The sequence below is a fragment of the Pollicipes pollicipes genome, unplaced genomic scaffold (assembly GCF_011947565.3).
Source record: "Pollicipes pollicipes isolate AB1234 unplaced genomic scaffold, Ppol_2.1 Scaffold_4881;HRSCAF=5763_pilon_pilon_pilon, whole genome shotgun sequence".
NCBI lineage: Eukaryota > Metazoa > Arthropoda > Thecostraca > Pollicipedomorpha > Pollicipedidae > Pollicipes > Pollicipes pollicipes.
The window spans coordinates 38,768,722-38,788,438 of NW_023596576.1; the positions used below are offsets into that span (position 1 = coordinate 38,768,722).

The 19,717-nt window shown below is 54.0% G+C and overlaps 1 protein-coding gene and 1 long non-coding RNA gene across 2 annotated transcripts; one reads left to right on the forward strand and one right to left on the reverse strand.

The window, feature by feature from the left end:
- Positions 1-283: 283 nt before the first annotated feature.
- LOC119099880 (uncharacterized) lies at positions 284-1,319 on the reverse strand. Its single transcript, XR_005094430.1, has 3 exons — positions 1,262-1,319; positions 641-730; positions 284-361 (listed from the first exon to the last, which is right to left on the reverse strand). It is a non-coding gene; the product is annotated as an uncharacterized LOC119099880 (long non-coding RNA).
- Positions 1,320-13,554: 12,235 nt separating this feature from the next.
- LOC119100350 (uncharacterized) lies at positions 13,555-19,289 on the forward strand. Its single transcript, XM_037223452.1, has 7 exons — positions 13,555-13,589; positions 14,182-14,328; positions 14,492-14,712; positions 15,692-15,809; positions 16,114-16,404; positions 17,016-17,153; positions 18,838-19,289. The coding sequence occupies exons 2-7, from the start codon at positions 14,245-14,247 to the stop codon at positions 19,051-19,053; spliced, it is 1,068 nt and encodes a 355-aa protein (XP_037079347.1). The 5' UTR covers positions 13,555-13,589; positions 14,182-14,244; the 3' UTR covers positions 19,054-19,289.
- Positions 19,290-19,717: the final 428 nt, after the last annotated feature.

Below are 19,717 nucleotides of genomic sequence, written 5' to 3' on the forward strand. Positions count from 1 at the left end.
ATTTCACAATCTTCTAACATGTTTGTTTCAATAAGAGTTCCTTTTTTTGTTTTTCGTTACGCCTGCCATGACTACTCATATTCAAACCGCCATAAGGGCGACTGATAACAGATCAAAAGAACAAGGTGCTCAGGTAAACCAGACCACACCGATGCTGCTACCTCCATGTCTTATGATACGATAATTCCCTATCCTCGTTGATTAATCGTCTACTGCTTTTCTATCCCTGTCCTGCCAGGGTGCTCCCAATCACTTACCGACAACTGCAAAGCCGGCCACGAGAAAGAAACAAGCCGACATGTCCGAAAAGGAAGCGCAGCAGATGCGTGTAGAAAGGCGTCGGCTCCTGGTATCCGAGCGGCTGAAATGTTATTTCAACGTTTAAGTTGTGTTCAATGCAAGTAAGCATGAGTCCGCTACCTGTTTCAGCACATTGCTGCGGCATTGGGATGGTGCTTGAGACGAGCACGCGATGCCAAAACCAATTTCACATGATCAGGCACCGAGAGCGTTTCCATCACGTTCGATGAAAGTAGCAGCTACATATAAGTAACGTTAGGCGGAGAAAACGGGCCAAATGCAAACACTGCCTGAAGTACGGTTCAAGTACATTTTCTGCTTCGCTACTCTGGCTCCGTACCTGCCCGTCCGGACCCTTGGCGGGAGTGCCGTTTGCGACCATGGCAGCGCTGGATTGACGCTAATGCAGGCTCTTTTTGCGCCTCCTAATCTGAAAACACACGCAGTTAACTGCCGTTACGCCCCAACAGTCTAACATACACTCCAAACAAGGTTTAGCGTAGGCTACATGAGCGCACAAAAAAATAAACAAACTCCGTCTCAACCACCAATCATTAATAACTCGACTTCATGGCAAAGCCGGCACAGCCATACCATAAACAGCATCTCCAGCGGTCTGCCCTAAGCGAAGGTGCTGGGGAGGGGACCGGAAGCGGCTCTCAGCCGACGCCCACTCACCATGGCGGCAGGGACCGGGCGGGCCGGACATGGCGCGTGAGGTGCTCAGGAGGACAGAGGGACCGGAGGCGGCTCCCAGTCGCCGCCCACTCACCATGGCGGCAGGGACCGGGCGGGCCGGACATGGCGCGTGAGGTGCTCAGGAGGACAGAGGGACCGGAGGCGGCGCCCAGTCGCCGCCCACTCACCATGGCGGCAGGGACCGGGCGGGCCGGACATGGTGCGTGAGGTGCTCAGGAGGGGCAGAGGGACCGGAGGCGGCGCCCAGCCGCCGCCCACTCACCATGACGACAAGGACCGGACGGGCTGGACATGGCGCGTGTGGTCGCTCGTGGCCCGGGTCGCAGACGGGCGCGCCGCCGGACAGCGCCGAGCGTCCTGCGGGGGCGTCACCATGCCGCCCGCGTCAACAGAGCGCTGGCGCCGGTCGTACCCGATCACCGCCGCGGGCGACGCCATCCAGACGGACAGGCCGTTACTCGGGACCGGGAGAAGCCGCCGGCGCCGCCAAGCTTTGCGGCACCGGCACACGCCGGCGAGATTAATTGCCGGCGGAGCGCCCTGGGGACGGCTCGGGCACCTGCGGGGGCTGGTCCATTAAGGGTCGTTACATGTCAACGAGCAACCTGCACACGCAGCGCTGCTCCGGCGGAAGCACGCTTGCAACTGTGTTCAGCGCGGGGCAACAAGTGTTCTGAGTCGTTGAGTGTACGGTCAGCAGCCGCTGCGAATTAGTGTCCGGTGGCATGCGAGCGGTAGCCCGCACACGGGTGTATAGTATAGAATGCTCCGAACGAGCCCGCAAGTCAATGTGTCATCTGATGACTAATTTTTACAGTGAAAATAAAAATATCGGCATTTAACGCCTAGGCATTTTGCCAGCAAGCGACTCTTCTGTTTCTGATATTTCAGGTAGCGGAAACGATGCATAGCGGTCTAAACTATGCAACACCAGGCCCAGCTGTCGTATGCCGTGGTCACGTGCCCAGCGGTGACTTGCTTAGCCGCAATTGCTCCCCCCCCCCCCCTCCCACTTGGCAATCGGCCCATCACGAACAACGACAGGAATGCTTATCGGTCAAACAGTGTAAGAATATTGGTGGATTTCCATACAGCCTAGGCAAACTGTTTACCTAGGACTTAACCAAGTAAGTCTTCCAGTGGCGCTGCCCTATCCTTCGCTCACCTTTTATGGCTACTGGGCCGGGCTGCTAAACAAATAAGGTCACCGGGCAGAAGACTGCCGTGTGCCTAGGCCAGGGATGGCTCGGCACTGACCGGCAAGACTCTCTTGGTCCGGGCTCAACAGCTGTGCGCCAACGGACAGCCGCCAGTCCGTTGAATAACTAAGCAAGATAGAAAAAGGCGGTGGGGAATGCAAGGGATTTAAGCAGGCTTCCAGCCAGTTCAATAGTGAACAAGATAACGAGATAAAGTGAAAATCACCGCAATATTTCTCACATGACTCCTCACGGATGTCCTTGTTTTAGGTTCGCGGTCAATGAATGACACCCCTCATCACAAAAATGACGTGAAGACGAGTCAAGTCACGAAAAGTCAGAACGCTCCTGCAGTGACTATGGCCACTGCATCACGACTACGCGACGCAACGACACGAATCTACACCGAGACAAGGTACAAACCGCATATGCTTGCCGAAGTCAAACAGCAACTTAGTGGTGCAAAAACACCCTGTCAGCGAATGCCACGACAAACTCAGCGCCAGGGCCAACGTACAGTGTTGTGGACACTGTGCCTCGGTCGATCATCATGTCTGTCCACGTGCGTAGCCGATGACAACTTAATACTAGCTCATGAAATATTAACATCACGGTCGTGCCCCACTGTGCAGCAATGCGGCATAAGCCATCGCGGCCAATCGCGAAAGGCTATCAAGTGACACAAGTGGCATAGGACGCCCCATTCCGTGCCGATCGGTACCGGCCAGCGGCACCGGTGGGCTGGCTCTTACAGGGATAGCCCGGCCTCCGGTGATGTGGGGGAACCCACTAGTCTACTGCGGTGTTCTGCGCTTGGATTGCAGCTGGCGAGCTCACTGCCATCATCTTTAGCTCTGGGCGTCTTTTGGTATTGCATACCACATCCAGAACCCAGGGATTTCACGACGCTGCCGCCACTTTGTCAAGACACCGTTGGTTCAAAAACTCCGGCGCTGAAGAAATTAGCTCTGGCGCGACGTCAGACGCCAGGTAAGGCGTCAAGTGACAGTGCTTGTCAGGCGTGTGTTCCCCCGGTCAGGGTGCACGGTGTCAGGAGATATGCGCGCCAGCAATGTGCAGTCTGTCTTCGGCAAACATTTTCCGTTCGCACCTGCCATCGTTGGGTTGACATTGATGGTGTAAAAGATATGGAGGGTAGCAACAGAGAAAATGGAAAACGACACCAGGACTTCCTTCGGAGGTTTCTTTGAGATGCACCCCTCTCACAAGTCACCGAACCCTGTCGTGGTAGATCTCAAAAGTCACCGAACCCTGCCGTAGTCGGTTTCACAAGTCACCAAAACTTGGCGTGGTGAACGCTCCTCTTGATCAACCGCCTGAGACAGGCAAGGCGTTTCAAGGTGCTCGGGCTTGCTGGCCATCCATTTGGTCCCCAGCAATTTGTCAGTGTGTACGGACTGTGCTACGTCTTAAAGCATATGACACATGCGATGCTGATGCTATGGGCTGCTGGCGGCGACATCCTAGCCTGCGTACGCTCATCTCCGCACTCGTACCCGGCAGGCTTCCATGAGGCGATGGTTCAGTGAGCGGTCTCACAGTGCACCCGCACAGGACGTCGGCAGCGTCAGCCGCCGAATGTGACGTGGGGACGGAACTGCGAGCGTCACGGCCAGAGGTGCCCGCTCAGCACGGCCAGTGGTGCCCACTCAGCACGACCAGAGGTGCCCACTCAGCACGACCAGAGGTGCCCACTCAGCACGACCAGTGGTGCCCACTCAGCACGACCAGTGGTGCCCACTCAGCACGGCCAGTGGTGCCCACTCAGCACGACCAGTGGTGCCCACTCACCACGACCAGAGGTGCCCACTCAGCACGACCAGTGGTGCCCACTCAGCACGACCAGTAGTGCCCACTCAGCACGACCAGCGGTGCCCACTAAGCACGGCCAGTGGTGCCCACCCAGCACGACCAGAGGTGCCCACTCACCACGACCACAGGGAGCCCTGAAGGACGACGTCTCTGAGCCCGCACGGGTCGTGGCGTGGTAGTGCCTGAGGTAGACCGGCACGTATCCAGCTGCAGGCTCCCGTCGCCCCCTCATCTTCGATGGTGTGGTAAGCCACTCCGCTGCACGGTGGGTCTGTGGCGTACTGTGTGTTGTCGCTAAATGCTCATCGACGTCGCCAAAGAGCGAGGCGAGCCAGATACACGACCTGGCTTTCACCGTGCTTTCACTCAGCACGACCAGTAGTACCCACTCAGCACGACCAGCAGTGCCCACTCAGTGGTTTCGCTCACTAATACAGTGATCTGGCTGTGACGATGGTAACGGCTTACGATTGATCATGAGCACAGCTAAGCACGACGAGTTTTCGCAAAACAAGCAATGTTTGCTTGGTAGCGTCATTTAGCCGACGCCTCCCTGTGTATTAAAGTTGTTGACTGTCAGCATAAGAACTCCAAACTCAAGGTGTTAAAAACTCCACAATCCCATCGGCTCCAAGCAAGACTAACAAAATCATACTGCCCGACGCTTCCTTGCTTATAAGGCACATCGAACACAAAAATAGATATACCAGAAAGTTACTGGGATCTTGACACTACCGAAACCAGTAGTGGTTTCGCACACAGGAGCTAAAAGTAATGCGGAACTACATGGCATGACCGCTGACATGTGGCGCAACAAAAAACTCACCATGAGCCGCAGGTGTGTCCGCGGCTCATGGTGAGCCGCGGGGTCGTCCCCGGCTCATAGTGAGCCACATGGTTGTCCCCGGCTCATGGTGAGCCGCGGGGGTTCAAGGCTCATGGTGAGCTGCAGGGTCGTCCCCGGCTCATGGTGAGCTGCAGGGTAGTCCCCGGCTCATAGCCGCATGGCCATCCTCGGCTTATGATGAGCCGCGGGAGTTTGTAGACCATGGTGAGTTGTGGGGTTCATGGTCTATGGTATCATGGGCTCAGACCCATGGTAGAGCTAGGGCTAAGCATAGATGAATCTGCAATCGGTAAGCTGCGTTATTGTACTTTGTATTGGATTGTGCAGGGTATTTGTGGAGCCATCCAACACCCATATTGCGTATACTATGGGGCAAAGTGCAAAACAACTAACGTCCATGCGTATACCTACTTACTGCCTTGCATATTTTTCTTTGCAGTCTCAGTGACCTTAATCAAAAATCAATAGGGCGCCATGGCATCAGGCAACCCATTGCTTACCCATACTGTTATGCTGCGAATATTTTGTTACGCTAAATATTCATCAATGGACAGTCTGTATACCAGAATCTGCACCGCTTCTGAAATAGACGTGATATTGAACGACACTTTGTGTTTGTCCTCAGCAACATCATGGTGTCATATCCCGAAATACGCCTGACGACACAAGCCGGGATACGAAAAACGACAGGGATCCAAAGAAGCCTGTCGATCCAAAGATAATTATCTAAAAGAGCGACAAAGCCGAAACCGTTAAAAAGGGAAGAGGCGTGCGACGAGGACCGAGACGCAATCTTGGCAAAGCCGCGTGTAACTTTACTATGCAGCGTCCCTGCACCATAATTATTTAGCAAATTCAGGATGGGAAACGGTACCCTTTGCTGCTTGTATCGCCGCCCTACTGGAGGTGCATTTCTGGTGGAGCATGACCTCGCCGGTAATGAAGCAGACGAGAGGCAAAGGGAAACGGTCGGTCCACCGGCGGCGTAAAAAGCTTGGTGGTGGTGATTGTTGATCGGCATGCTGGGGAATGTCCTTCATTTTTCCAGAAATTGGCTTTTGTCTCCACAATTTTGCTCGCAAACGGCACGTTTCTCATGTTTTACACTCAATGCACCGCTTCACTTCAGTTTGCTCTCTCCAGTCCCGGTATTCCTCCTTCAATCTCGGACACGTGATATCAGCCACAGCTTTTGGCTGCGTGCTCAATGGTCATTGCTTCGTTTGCTACTTTGATGCTTAAACGCATGCTGTCCCCAAATTTATTTTAGTTGTCGCCCAAGTCCACACCATCCGGTTGTCTATTCAGAAAAGGACAAAAGCAAACTGAGTGCTCGCGTCGACCCTTCCTATTCTGTCCAGTCCTTTCCTGTCCTGGTTCACTCTACCCTTTATGCGTACCGGGTGCTTTTGCCACCAGCTTGTTGCGCAGCTCGCGCGGCCGATTTGGCAGGTCTTTGGCGCATGGCTTGGAGATCTCGTCGCCTAGCAACATACAACAACAAAAAGGCTTAGGCTAGTTACCCTATGGCTTGTTCATCTACCTCCCTCGCAGAAATACAAACTAGTGTATGTGTAAAGAGAAAAAAAACAGAAAGTTATATTAATCCTAATTTTTTTAAAAACTTGCTTAACGTATCTTAACTTATCAGAAAAAGGCAGTAATTCTCAGGATTTTATTTTAAAAATTTGATAACCGCTAGGGTCGGAGAATATATTACCTGTGACGAATTTACTTTCACCCACTTCCACTGCTCGTACAAAGCTGTGGAGGTTGATTTAAATTTCTGACACAGTAGTTGAGGAAAACCCTTGAGACAGTGACCAAGAATGCTTTAGTAAATTTTGTACCGTGTAAGTGAGGTAACTTACCCACTCGTCCAGTGTTGTAAGTCATTTTGTGCTCATGCTCCGAGGATTGTGTACCGCTGTCTGCTTTTCCGCGCGATGATTCAATGTTTCATGTACGGTTAGAAGGGATTTGGCTTCCGAAGCAGTATGCCATTGTACCTGGCTTTTTCATCTAGGTCAGGTAAAAATTCTATCAATATAAGCTTTTCGACCCCCAACAGGCTGGAAGCACCTGGAATGTTGGATAAATGCACTTTGCCTTCAGCCTCGTAAACTATCAACTGAAATGCCCCATACGCTGTAAAAATATCCTGTGTTCTTTCATTCCAATTGTCTCCTTCTGTGAGTAAATGCTCACAGCATTACTGCAATTTGGATAGATACAGAGAAAGATGCATGCGGGTCAGGAGAGTGCCTCAGATTTTCATATGTAATGAGCACACAAATTGTGCTCAGTTTTTTTTACAAGGATCAGGCCTGCTGACAAATTGTGTTAGTTATGCAGAAATTTATATCACCCTGGTGATCTGTTTTCTTTGCTTGCAACAAGATAACTTGGTTAATATAACTTGTATGTATGATAACTTAGTAACAAGATAACTGTGTTGTGCACTTTAACAAGATAACTTGTTGAAGCTTTGGTTAATGCCAGCACCACTTGCGATCAGTGGTTTTAAGTGATAATACTATCAAAGTAATGTTTTTGTCCATGTAATTTTAGCCAAAGAAAAAGTCAACTACCAACATGTCAGGTGTTCAAAATTGCCTGTGGCTTAAATGCTGCTCATTAAATTTTGTGTTGCTCCCACCCTTCTAGAACATGCAAAAAGGAAGTTTTTTTGCTGGCAAACCCAAAAAGCTTAGCATATATGTTAGCTTATATATAAGCTGAATTCATTCCATGCATGTAAATACTTTAAATTTCATGTGGATTGGCAAGTACTTGTCATTTTCTTTACCAGCAATGGTTTACTGGTTGTCATAACTTGGTATTTTGAATGGAAAGAGTGAGGAGGTACAGCCTCTTTGGTACTAAGTGGAAACATATATCCACAACAGGCAGTTCAGTTGTGTACATGAACCTCTAATTTGTTGAATATTACTCTTTTTACCATAGCAGACATCAGTTTTTTATTGATGTGTGTGGCTGATTGTCATGACATTGGTGCACTATTGCCATGCTTTCCAGTGTCAAGTATTGCTAAACAGCTGAAGACATGGCAACTGACATTTCATCAAGCTTCAGCTGCTCTACTCTCATATCTCAGCAGGATCCTTGTCCACCAAAGCACCCTGCTGTCAGATCATTGAAAACATCCAGGAGAGATGGTAGGTGGAAATAACACTGGCATAATTTGCATTTTTCTGTGACTACAGTACCACCCTGTGGTGAATGGTAAGCCTGTATCTTTACAAAATGGGCAGCAATGTCTTCATTGCTAAGTAGCCCAAGCTAAGGTATCATTCAATATTTCAAGATCATTCTGGGAATGTGCTGTGAGTTGAATTTGCTGGTGCACTTATGGCATCTTTTCATGGCCAAGATCTAGTCTAAATATAGTCAGATATCAGGCTGATCTGTTAGCTATTGTGTCAGTTTTACCAAGTTCAAACTACTTCAGCTTTTTAAAGCAAAATTTTCTCATAACAGTTTGTTGTATGCTATATGCATTGTTGTTTGGTATCGTATTTTTATGCTGTGTTGAATATGTGACTGGCTCCAGTCTGTGCCAGTACAGTTTTCAGTCCAGTCCAACAGTTTACAAACTCCTTAAATCCATGGAATGATCTATTACATGTGCATGGGTCCAATTTTTGAAAAGTGTTAGTATTGTGCCCAGATTTCATGTTGTGTCTCCACTGGTCAAATGTATGGTCATTTCCATGTAACATCATGTATCACATTGCCTGTTTCTGACTGGGAATGAGTGCACTATGACCAGTGTAGCCAAAGCCCCCTAAGCCACCAATATCAGCATTTTACTTCATATGATTATCACATCATTTACTTTATTTCAGAGATCTCAGAGGGATTTGACAGTCTTTCCGGACTGCTTTCTGACCTGCGATCGGCACAGGACGATGCTCAACAGGAAGTGTCGAGAGCTTTGAAGGAGCGCGATAAGCTTCTTACATGTCTGCAAAGCAAGGACGAAAACGACGATCGAATGCAAGGTGACACACTCTGTGCACACCTTTGTGTGACAGAGTCCACAATCCCAGTTAGTTTTACTTGAACTATGCAAATGTTTTCAACTTCAGCTGCCTGGCTCGGCTAGGTTGTGACGGTTTCTTCAGGCTGATGTCTTCGCAACTTCTCGGTTGCGGGTTCTGGTAGTTTCAACTGCCGTGGCACGCGTGCATGCTGTGAAAGATGTTAAGCTTTTGCATGCAAGCTGTTAGATCAGGTGGCTTCAGCAATAGCGCAATATCTATACGATTTCATCTTCCTTATTCGATTAACGTGAAATACGTATCATTGCCAAATTGAGACACGGGAGGTATTTAGTTTGGCCAGAATACTTTGATGGTACCGTCAAACGCCGTGAAACATTGCAAACTGTATGATTTCATGGACTGCAGCTGCCATTACTGCCCGAGCTGCATCAGCTCTCTTCATTCAGCCAGCCAGCCATTTTTTTTCAAGCAATGGTATTAGCGAAATGGTACACATGGTATTAGCTGTTCACAAGGTGTCTGGCTTCATTAGCTCATTTTTTGGCATAATTTGCGTGACACCAACTGACAGCTCTCGCGCCTGTGATCGCCACGCTTGTCCAACGTCGAGCGTGACGTGCTGTGGGAGTCAGTGCGCCTCGGCTTGCTGCAGATCTCACCAATTCAAAGGAGCTGTAGGTGCGACTGAAAAAGCGATCTTGATGACACCCGGATCGCTCTGGATTAATCGCTCATGCTCTGTGTTTTAGACTTCTGAGTCAGCTGAATGTAGCACTCGGATGGCACTCGCATCACACTGGACTAATCGCTCATACTCTGCGTTTAAGACTTCCTGAGCCAGCTGAATGTAGCGGAGTCGAGATGCAGCAATCTCCACGATCAGCTGGATTTCATGAAGAAAATGTATACGAACGCAGAACGATGTGCTCAAGCACGGAAACCTGCACCCTGTCGGAACCGGAGCCCAACTTCCTGTCGGAACCGAAGCCCGGCACCCTGTCGGAACCGAAGCACGACACCTAGAAACCGAAATCCGGCACCCTGCCAGAGTAACAGTCCGAAGAAAGTGCAGCAGGTAATTGGACACTAAACATATTTGCTATCTGCTCATATTAGTAGTGTTATATCTATGGAGTAATTAGTGTGTTGACATATTAGATTGGCAGCAGAGGTTCGATCACGTGGTCACCTGTGGCAACGTTAGATAGTTATCGCGTTCATGCCTTTATATGACAACTGTATTTGCTTCTGGTATGCTGGGCTTCCGCGATGCGGTTTATTCAAGTGTCTACCTCACACAGAACCATCCTTACACGAATGTGTTCTTATTATGCTATGTTAACATAGGATCACTGGACCGGCGTCGTGTTACTGGTTTTGCTTTTTATACCAGCTGCTCCCGCCAGAGACTTCCGTGAGCTCGAGCACCACCAGAGCGTTGGCATTTTACTGACGAGGTTGAGGAGCTCTGCCCCGGCCCGCTATGTGGCTGGCGTGGTATGCTGATGCCACGGACGGCGTTTCGTGGCAGCATCATGTTGGGAAACGCTTGCCAGTTTGGTTACACTCCAAACGACACGATGTGTTCCGCCCAATTATGTGGCTATGTGAAGTTCGAATTGCTAGGAAGCATTTCGAAACCTCAGAACCTGATGAAATGCCCTGTTTAATCGATCACGGCTGTTTAAACACCGCGCGGTTAATTTAGTATAAAACACATTTCATCAGTATGCAAAATTGCATATTCTACCGCAGCATGTCCGCCAAATAGTGCTGAGGAACATTTGTTGTGCTATATGCGTCTTGTCATGGATTACCATCTATTGTTGTTTCCCCCAGTCAACTGAAACCTCGTCGACCGCTGGTTAGTGCCCGTGAGTGTGGCGCTTCCTCCAGTTAAGCCCTAGCAGCCTTGTATGACCACTGACGCACTGCGGTGTTCGCTCGATTTCCAGTACATCATCCAGCGGCGACGGTCGCTGTCCAACTCGACGCACCCACAAGCCAGCCGGTCGCCGCCGCGCCGCCGCCAGAACTGCTCCTCGCCGTCTCTGCGCAATTCGAACCCCTGCACGTCCCGCTCGCCGGCCAGAAAGCCGCCATGCTCCCGCGGCAAGTCACAAACCAAGCGTGAGTCACTGGGCTAGGCGACAGATGCTAGTACCTGTGGCTGAGGATGAACTGGCGCAAACGCTATGTCGATAAGGTTTTGTGCCAAGCTCTAGTGAAATACCGCAGCGACATGTCCTGATGTGGCATGAAGTATTTATGACGGCGCAAATGGAAATGCTAATGACGTACAAACAGCAGATGCGACGTTCCACTGCATAGCAGGCGTAGTCACCTTCCACTTGTGGCTTCACATGCCGTCTTGAGTAGGCTGTCTCAATTCGCATTTTCTTTTCTGGCTGATCCCTACCGCTGTTTCAACATACGTGAGAGACCATGCTTGCTTACCTGTGATTCAAGACGCGCAATAAGATGCCTTCCAAGTACGCCCGTTGAAAGAAGGCACGGACTGACGACGCCATTTTTCAATAGATGTGCGGACTCAACCCGAGGGAATGTAGTAAATCAGATCAATCTGAGGCAACCAAGTCTTTTCCTTCCCACTGACCTATCCACGTCATGGCCCACATCTGACAATGCTAGCTCACTTCATTCACTCCCACTCCCACCGACTGACACTGCGTGACTGTGACCACGGCCGCGGACTGTCTGTGGGGCCGCGCGACTGGACTGGCGGTGCGGCAGAGGGTGCCCACTGACCACGGCTGTCGGGGCATCTGTACGGCCGTGTGACTGGACTGACGGTGCGGCAGAGGGTGTGCACTGGCCGTCTGTGCGGCCGCGTGACTCGACTGGCGGTGCGGCAGAGGTAGTCCACTGGCCGTCTGTACGGCCGCGTGACTTGACTGGCGGTGCGGCAGAGGGTGTCCACTGACCGTCTGTACGGCCGCGTGACTCGACTGGCGGTGCTGCAGAGGGTGTCCACTGGCCGTCTGTACGGCCGCGTGACTCGACGGGCGGTGCGGCAGAGGGTGTCCACTGACCGTCTGTACGGCCGCGTGACTCGACTGGCGGTGCGGCAGAGGGTGTCCACTGACCGTCTGTACGGCCGCGTGACTCGACTGGCGGTGCGGCAGAGAGTGTCCACTGGCCGTCTGTGCGGCCGCGTGACTCGACTGGCGGTGCGGGAGGGGGTGTCCACTGACCGTCTGTACGGCCGCGTGACTTGACTGGCGGTGCGGCAGAGGGTGTCCACTGGCCGTCTGTACGGCCGCGTGACTCGACTGGCGGTGCGGGAGAGGGTGTCCACTGACCGTCTGTACGGCCGCGTGACTTGACTGGCGGTGCGGCAGAGGGTGTCCACTGACCGTCTGTACGGCCGCGTGACTCGACTGGCGGTGCGGGAGAGGGTGTCCACTGGCCGTCTGTACGGCCGCGTGACTCGACTGGCGGTGCGGCAGAGAGTGTCCACTGGCCGTCTGTGCGGCCGCGTGACTCGACTGGCGGTGCTGCAGAGGGTGTCCACTGGCCGTCTGTACGGCCGCGTGACTCGACTGGCGGCGCGGCAGAGGGTGTCCACTGACCGTCTGTACGGCCGCGTGGCTCGACTGGCCGTGTGGCAGAGGGTGTCCACTGACCGTCTGCACGGCCGCGTGACTTGACTGGCGGTGGGGCAGAGAGTGTCCACTGACCGTCTGTACGGCCGCGTGACTCGACTGGCGGTACGGCAGAGGGTGTCCACTGGCCGTCTGTACGGCTACATGACTCGACTGGCGGTGTGGCAGAGGGCGTCAGGCTGCGAGCAGAGAGCCTGATCCAGCAGACGGGCGGCCGCCGCGACCGCGGCGACGAGACGGACGGCGACGGCGACCACCTCTGGTGCGACAAACGCCAGCGCTCCAAGTCACGCTGTAGCGGCGCCGGCATACTGGCCAACGCCTCCAAATGTAGGTGGCCTGCTCGACGCCTCTGAATGTGGCCGGTACCCTGTCTCACGTAGCTGGCTGTGAAGCTGCGACAGTGGCCTGGACTTTTCTACGCCCTGGAACTTTAAAACACGCGGCCAGGTGGCGTGTGACGAAGTGTAAATTTTGCGGTCGAGCTAGTAGGTAGGCGTACTTTGGGGAAGGGGGTTATTTTGGCCACCACCACCCACCTGTTTTAGTACCCGCAAACATCGCTGAGGGGCTACACGCTTGAGTGACAATCAAATTGTTCATAGTTATTGGACATTTTGGTAATTGTGTGTTCGAGGATCCACGATCACTGACCGCCTGTTCGCCCTCTGTTGCTGTGTAACTACATGCGCGGCGCAGCCGGGGACATCGGACCGCGTGGTGGACTATATGGCGACCCAGTTCTCCGGTTATTCAAAGTCTCCGGTTGTTGTGTCACGTTCCTCCTCCATGCTGATTGTTGCCTATTCCCTGGCCATATGCCGCATGTGCTCTGCCGCGTGGCCAGTGCCTCTGCCCCGCCTGTTAGCCAGTTGTGTGAGCTCCTGGTCCGCGCGCCTGACTGGCGCTTGCACCTGCAGACGTGCCGGGCTCTGTGCAGGAGCTGCGCGAGCGCTCTCGCGCCGCGTCGCTGGCGTCGCGCGCCAGCCGCTCGCCGCCGCGTGCTAGGGGCTGCCGGCCGCGCCGCCGCGCCGCCAGCGAGTCGGCCGGCCGCCGGGTGAGTCTGCCACCTGGCGGCGACTGCCCGCCGTCCGCGGCGGCCGCCACTGTCGCGCCCATCTGGCTGCTGGCCTGGGCTCCAGTTCAGCAGTAAAGATCGTTTTCCTGGACATGCCGGCGCATTGCTGGGAGGAACGGTTCAGTGCGTGCGCAGGATGGCAGGACTGAACATCGGCGTCATATCTTTCGAAGCTGCCAAGGGTCTTGGGACAGTTTAAGTAGCGAATAAACATGACCACTGCTTACTAGCGCTTGTGCTGGCTTGCACCGTGCGTGGAGGGTATCATTGATCCGAAATGTTGTAAGGGTCTGTCGGTCGCTTTCATGTAACAGCAAGCCGCGGCCAGCGGTTTGTGATATACGGACGAGGAACTTGCGACTAAGCAACGCACTTTCCACATACGGCTTCGCGAATGGTGCTGGAAGCTATATGTGATGATTGCGACACAGGTTGTCGTCAGGAGCGTTGGTGTGGGCAGGTTGTCCTGTAATGATCGGGTGGCTGTTCAGCTCTGCCGGTCGGCGCCCGTCTCGCCTGGTTCGCCGTGTCCCGGCGTGCCCGCAGCCTGAACTGACTCTCTGTCTGCCAGTGCGGCCCCGACTCGGGCATCGACTCTGACTCAGAGTCGCCGTCGCGGCTGGCGCGGCACACCATGGAGCGGGAGCAGCGCACCAGCCGGCAGTGCGACCGGCAGTACCAGATGGGCCGCGCGCCGCTGCCCTTCCTCTCTTCGTCGGTGAGCACGCGTGCGCCGCTGGGCCGCCGCCGTCGCTGCCTGTCGCGGCCGTGGATCCCGGCCAGCCACGCCGGCGGCTGGTGCTCGGTGTCCTCTTGACAGTCAGTTGTCTCGGTCGTTCGGTGCCGACCGCGCGCTGACTGTCCTGGCGCCGCGTCCGCAGAACACGGGCAAGAGCCACCACATCGGCGCCAACATCCAGCGCGTGATGAGCCTGGCCAAGCAGACGGGCGGCTGCACGCGCGCCGGCGCCCCGCTGCCCGATATCAAGGTGGGCCGCATGCCGCAGCGGGGCCCCTTCCTGCGCTTCCGTCGCCGCAAGCCATTCAAGTACTACGACAAACTGGAGATTGACAAGTACAAGATCGAGGTGGACCCGCGCAGGTAAGAGCGCTGGTGTCGGCGCGGGCCGCACGCCGTGGGCCTGTCGTGCACTGCACGCGGTAGGCGCCAGCCGCTTTCTTTGCTTTTGTTTTGCAGGCTAGTGGCACATACGGCACATTGATTTTCTACAAGATTCTTGCGTGGCTTGGTTTTTGTGTTCGTTTGCAACATGCGTGAATAAGTTTGCTTTGCTTCCGAGGTTGATTTGCCCACGTGCGGGGTGTTTTCGTGACCGGTGTGCTCTCTGTTTGCCAGGCTGGCTGGACGCCTGGGCGCGATGACCATCACCACCCACGTCCACATGTAGTGCGCAGCGGCATCAGGCGCCAGAAATTGTGGTTGATGTAATTGATTTGATTGGTTGTAACGCGTCCACATGCTTTTTCCTCGACGCTTAACACCAGTAGGCGATAGAGGAGATAATTGCGGGGAATTAATTAGTGATAGCAACAGCGAAGCTCGCTTATGAAGTGATGAAGTGGGCTGTTATCTGCCGACACGTTGCAATGCTTTTTGATGGAGGGTCAACGTTTTCTATTATGCATGCGAATTTGTGATATACCTTCTTTTGTTCATTTCTCGCGTTGCGTGCCGAAGCTATGCAGTGAAGAAAGGCGGATTTTTGCTCGCTACTTTTTGTGGCGTTATGGCGCCATTCCGTATCGTTTTTCGCGCTGTTGCACGAAGGACTCGGTTTTAATATGTGCGTGCTGCCATCTGCGCGGATTACATGACTCTGTCCCCTTGACGGATGTTAGTCTTGGTCTTGCACTCACACAGCGCCGTGTTGATACATGCGTGATACGCTTACACTAACATGGTGCATTATATGGCATATAGGCCGCATATATGGAGCTTTAGAACGTCATTTACCTATCATTTGTGCGTGTGGTGTGGCCGCTGTAAGGTGTTGTAATTGCACGGTTGGTGGCGCCACCTATTCACGTGACTGGCTGTGTGCTGCCGTCGTGCCGCCTAGCTGCGGGCCGGACAACACGGCCGACTTCGCGCGGTACGAGCGCGACCGCCAGGGCTGCGTGACCGACCAGACAGAGACGGTGACCCGGCGGGCGTTCCGATCCACCGCGGCGGCCAAGGTGACACACTGGCGCTCGGGTGGCGCGCCTCAGCCCCGTCAGCGGCGCGGGAGCCGGCTGTGCTAGACGGGGCTCGGTGGGACGCGATCCTGTAAACCGGCGCGTGGGGTAGGAACGTGGTCACGGTCATTTCTTACGGCGAGACTGCTTCCCAGCCGTCCTGTTCGCGTCTGGCGTGCATTCCGTGTATCCTCTTCCGATCCGCGCTGGCTGTTGCTCCCGCCATTAGCGTGTTGCCACGTTGTGTGTCGAGCCGCGCGTGCGTCGCCGCCTCGCCTGACGCGCCGCCGGTGCCACGCCGCAGTGCTACGGCGGGGACGAGGACGCACGCTCGGCGGCCTCGGCGCAGGTGCAGAAGATGCTCTGCAACCCGGCCACGCTGCGACGCACCAAGCGGAGCCTGAAGCAGCTGCTGGAGGAGCTGGCCGAGGAGTTCGCCGGGCTCGAGTGCGTCTGCCAGCGGCTGGAGACGGACATGGGCCGCACGGACGGCAGTGTCGACCGCTGTGAGCTCGAGGAGCAGATCGGCCGCCTGGAGATGATGATGGAGGAGCGGCGGCGTCAGGTCTGCTGCCTGCTCAAGCTCTACAAACAGGTCAGTGGCGGCCGCCGCCCGCCGGACTGGGGTGATGGTGCACTCAGTGATAACTGTGCTTGGTACACTTCGAGGATGGTGCTGGACGTAATGGTGTGATCGAGTAGGAGCTGGTCCCTGGTATAGTCTCGGTCTGTATCAGCTCGTGATGCAAGATTTTACATGAGGTGGCTCAGTTTTATGTGAAAGTGTAACCGAAAGCCACAATTGCTACTACACGCGTAATGCGCGCATTTTGAGGCTCGTTTTGCACACAGTGCTAACAGTTTGCACGTTTCAAGCACTGCAGGCATACAGCCTGGCGCACCTATTGCATGGCATACACATAGTGCGTCACTGGGTTTGTTGGGTTTCCTTCGCGCGGCTCCACGACAGCACAAGCTGAACAAGGGCACATTCAGGGGTTTCAGTGATCGTGTGTTCCTGTTCCAAGTCTTTGTGCATGTACAGCGTGTCGTCCGGAAAATGATTCATCCCATGCTTTTCTCATGGACGATTAGAGCTGTGCTCTCTAAGAAGCCGTGCACGTCCGCGAGTGTGTCCAGCATACGCCGGTGTCCGCCGGACACGCTCAGTGTGCGGTGATTTGTGACTGGCGCGTGCTGCGGCAGATCAAGAAGCTGTCGCGCAGCAGCGGCGGCGGCGGCCAGGACGGCTGCAGCACGCGCTGTCGGCGGCCGGCGCCGCGCGGCGGCCGCGGCCTGACCTCCCGCCCCGGCCGGCCCCTGAGGATCAACACGCGCGTGCAGGTGAGCCTTCCCCGGGCAACCACTCAGACAGGCCGCGTGGAAGGTACACTAATTATATGTCCGGCTGGAAAAGAGACGGGTCGACATTTTTTTTTTTAGCGACGCGTGTTACATGCCGCTTGTACGTATTGAAGCCGTTACCTGCCCATGAAGAGCAGAGTAGTCTTTGGGGGTAAGGGGGGGGGGGGGGGAGGTAAGAGGACTGTTGGATGTCGTTCGCTTGATTTAATGCTCCTGAGACACTGCCTGTCTGATCTGCCGCCGCCCGGTGGCTTGGCGGGAGAGTCTGTTGAATGGCCTTCGCTCCATTCGACAGTGTTGCTCTGATGCGTCCGTGACTCGGACTGCTACAAGCGCGACAAACTGACCGCTTGTGCAGAATACAACACTGTATGACATGGGCACACAGCTGTGTTTGGTACACAATACAACCATTCGTGCATTGAATTGCCCGCATTCAGACCGTTTTAACGTATCAACTTTGAATAAAATATTCCGCCTAGTTTGCGATTTGAATATTCCGCCTTGTTTCCGAATTCCGATTCCAGTCCGACCCCGTCAATCAAAACACGAACATTACCCCAGAACAACAGTGAGGTTAACACCAAATAACCATAATGTGTATGGTTTTGATACAAACCGGTACATTAACATTCTGAACTGTTGAGGATGTAGACATGGCTTCTCTTTCACAATGTGGGATAAGACATTTGTTATTTTTTTACAAGCAAAAAAATCGGCTCAACCCTCGTGATAATGGTAAAATGCTAACTCCATAGAAATTCTAAACCAATGCGTTTTGGAAACCGTTGCACTCAGTCGGGTCCAATCCATTCCTTTATTATCAATCGATAAGTGTGTCCAATCGATAAGTGTGTGTCGGATGCCATCAGTAGTTAATGGCTATATGCAGTGGAATACCAGTCATTCGCGCTTTGTTCTCGTCACACGCGATTTCAGTAGCTGGCGCAAATTAGTTCGAATAAGTACTGTTGATTGAACTGTCCATCATTCAGACGAAGTATGGCCGTGTAAGGTGAACATGTGAGCGGGTCCGGTGTCCTAGTTCTCTTTTCTCACCGCATGCACTATTTTTATGGATCGAAGTAGCTCTAGCCGCATGGTTTGGTGATATTTGCGTTTTTGGAGCCAGCTGTGTTAGGGGTTAGCTGGTCACGGGCAAGCCTGCACCTGGGAGCATCAGACTGTCTCGACTGATGCATCGGACACTGTGGCGCGACGGGGGCCGCCCTGCTACATGCCCAAGTATGCTCACGCGGTGTTAGTGATAGCTCCGCGTGTAAAGAAACGGACTATCCAGACACTTTAATTGACCGTAAATCGGGGTTTGGTGGGACGTTCTGCCGTTACCATCGCAAACGGTGACACACGTGCCGACTGTGGGCACAGGCCATCTTCGGACACTGGCATATCTCTATACATTATCTCTAGACATTGACACGCTTAGCGATCATCAGTGCAAGCACCGAGGACGTGACCGGACCTTCAAGTCAGAACCCACTTGACTTCAGCTTCTGTTGAATATGCGTTGGAGACACGCCGTACCATCATGCACCTGCCTGTTCAGCGGAAGGGGAGGGGGCTGACGTCGCCCTGCCCCCCCCTCCCCCCCCCCCCCGACGCTCACGGCCGGTCGCGGTTGACGTGCGCTATCCGTCCGCAGCCCAACAGCGTGCGGCCCCGCGGCGTCACCTTCTCCATGCAGAAGAGCTTCCCGATGCGTCCGTTCCAGCCGCGCTCGCGCACCGCCGGTCAGTGCCGGCCCAAGAAGACCGGCTCCAAGCACGCGGCGCCCATCCACTGCGCCCAGCTGAAGGTGCTGCGGGACATGCGCAACATTCAGCGCCGCATGCGCATCGAGATGGGCGAGGAGTACTAGCGCCGGCGGCGGGCGCTGTCTAAATCGGCCGTCCGGTCTCGTCAGGTGTCCTGTGTCGAAATTGGCCCGGTCAGCGGGTCGGCCCGTCCGTCCGGACCCGCGGGGCCGTGGCACTCAGCGGGGGTGACGTGAAATTGTGCTGGTGGTGTGGAGGCCGGCGTCGAAGCGGCGTGGTTGCGAACATTGCGAGACGAAAGCGAACTGCGATAAGGGAGTGAATACAAAGTATTTTAGCAGAGGCGTGTTTGCTGCAGGGTCAGGGAGCTAGCCTATCTGGCAGGAACGTGTGAAAGACCTTTCGATCGGTGAAGAAGAGTGTCAAATTATCCTGGAGGTAGCATTTCCCGTCAGCAGAATGCTAACCGTGGGACGGTTGCCCAGTGACGTGGAGAGTGCTGCACGGCATCTGTGCGTCGTAATACAGTACATCGCAGTTTGGTACTGATTTGCCTCGATCCTCGCTCCCCATCCACCCACCCTCTATCTCTAAAGCACTGCTCTTCGCGGCTGCGGCCACCGACTGTCGGCTGCCCTCGATACCCGTCCAGTGTCGTCGTCTGGAAGCTGAACGTAGGCGCCCCTCTCACCCTTACGCTTTGCGGGGACTGTCTCTGTCTCCCGATTGGCGAGATTCCAATCTGTAATACCCAGGAAGTTTGCAATT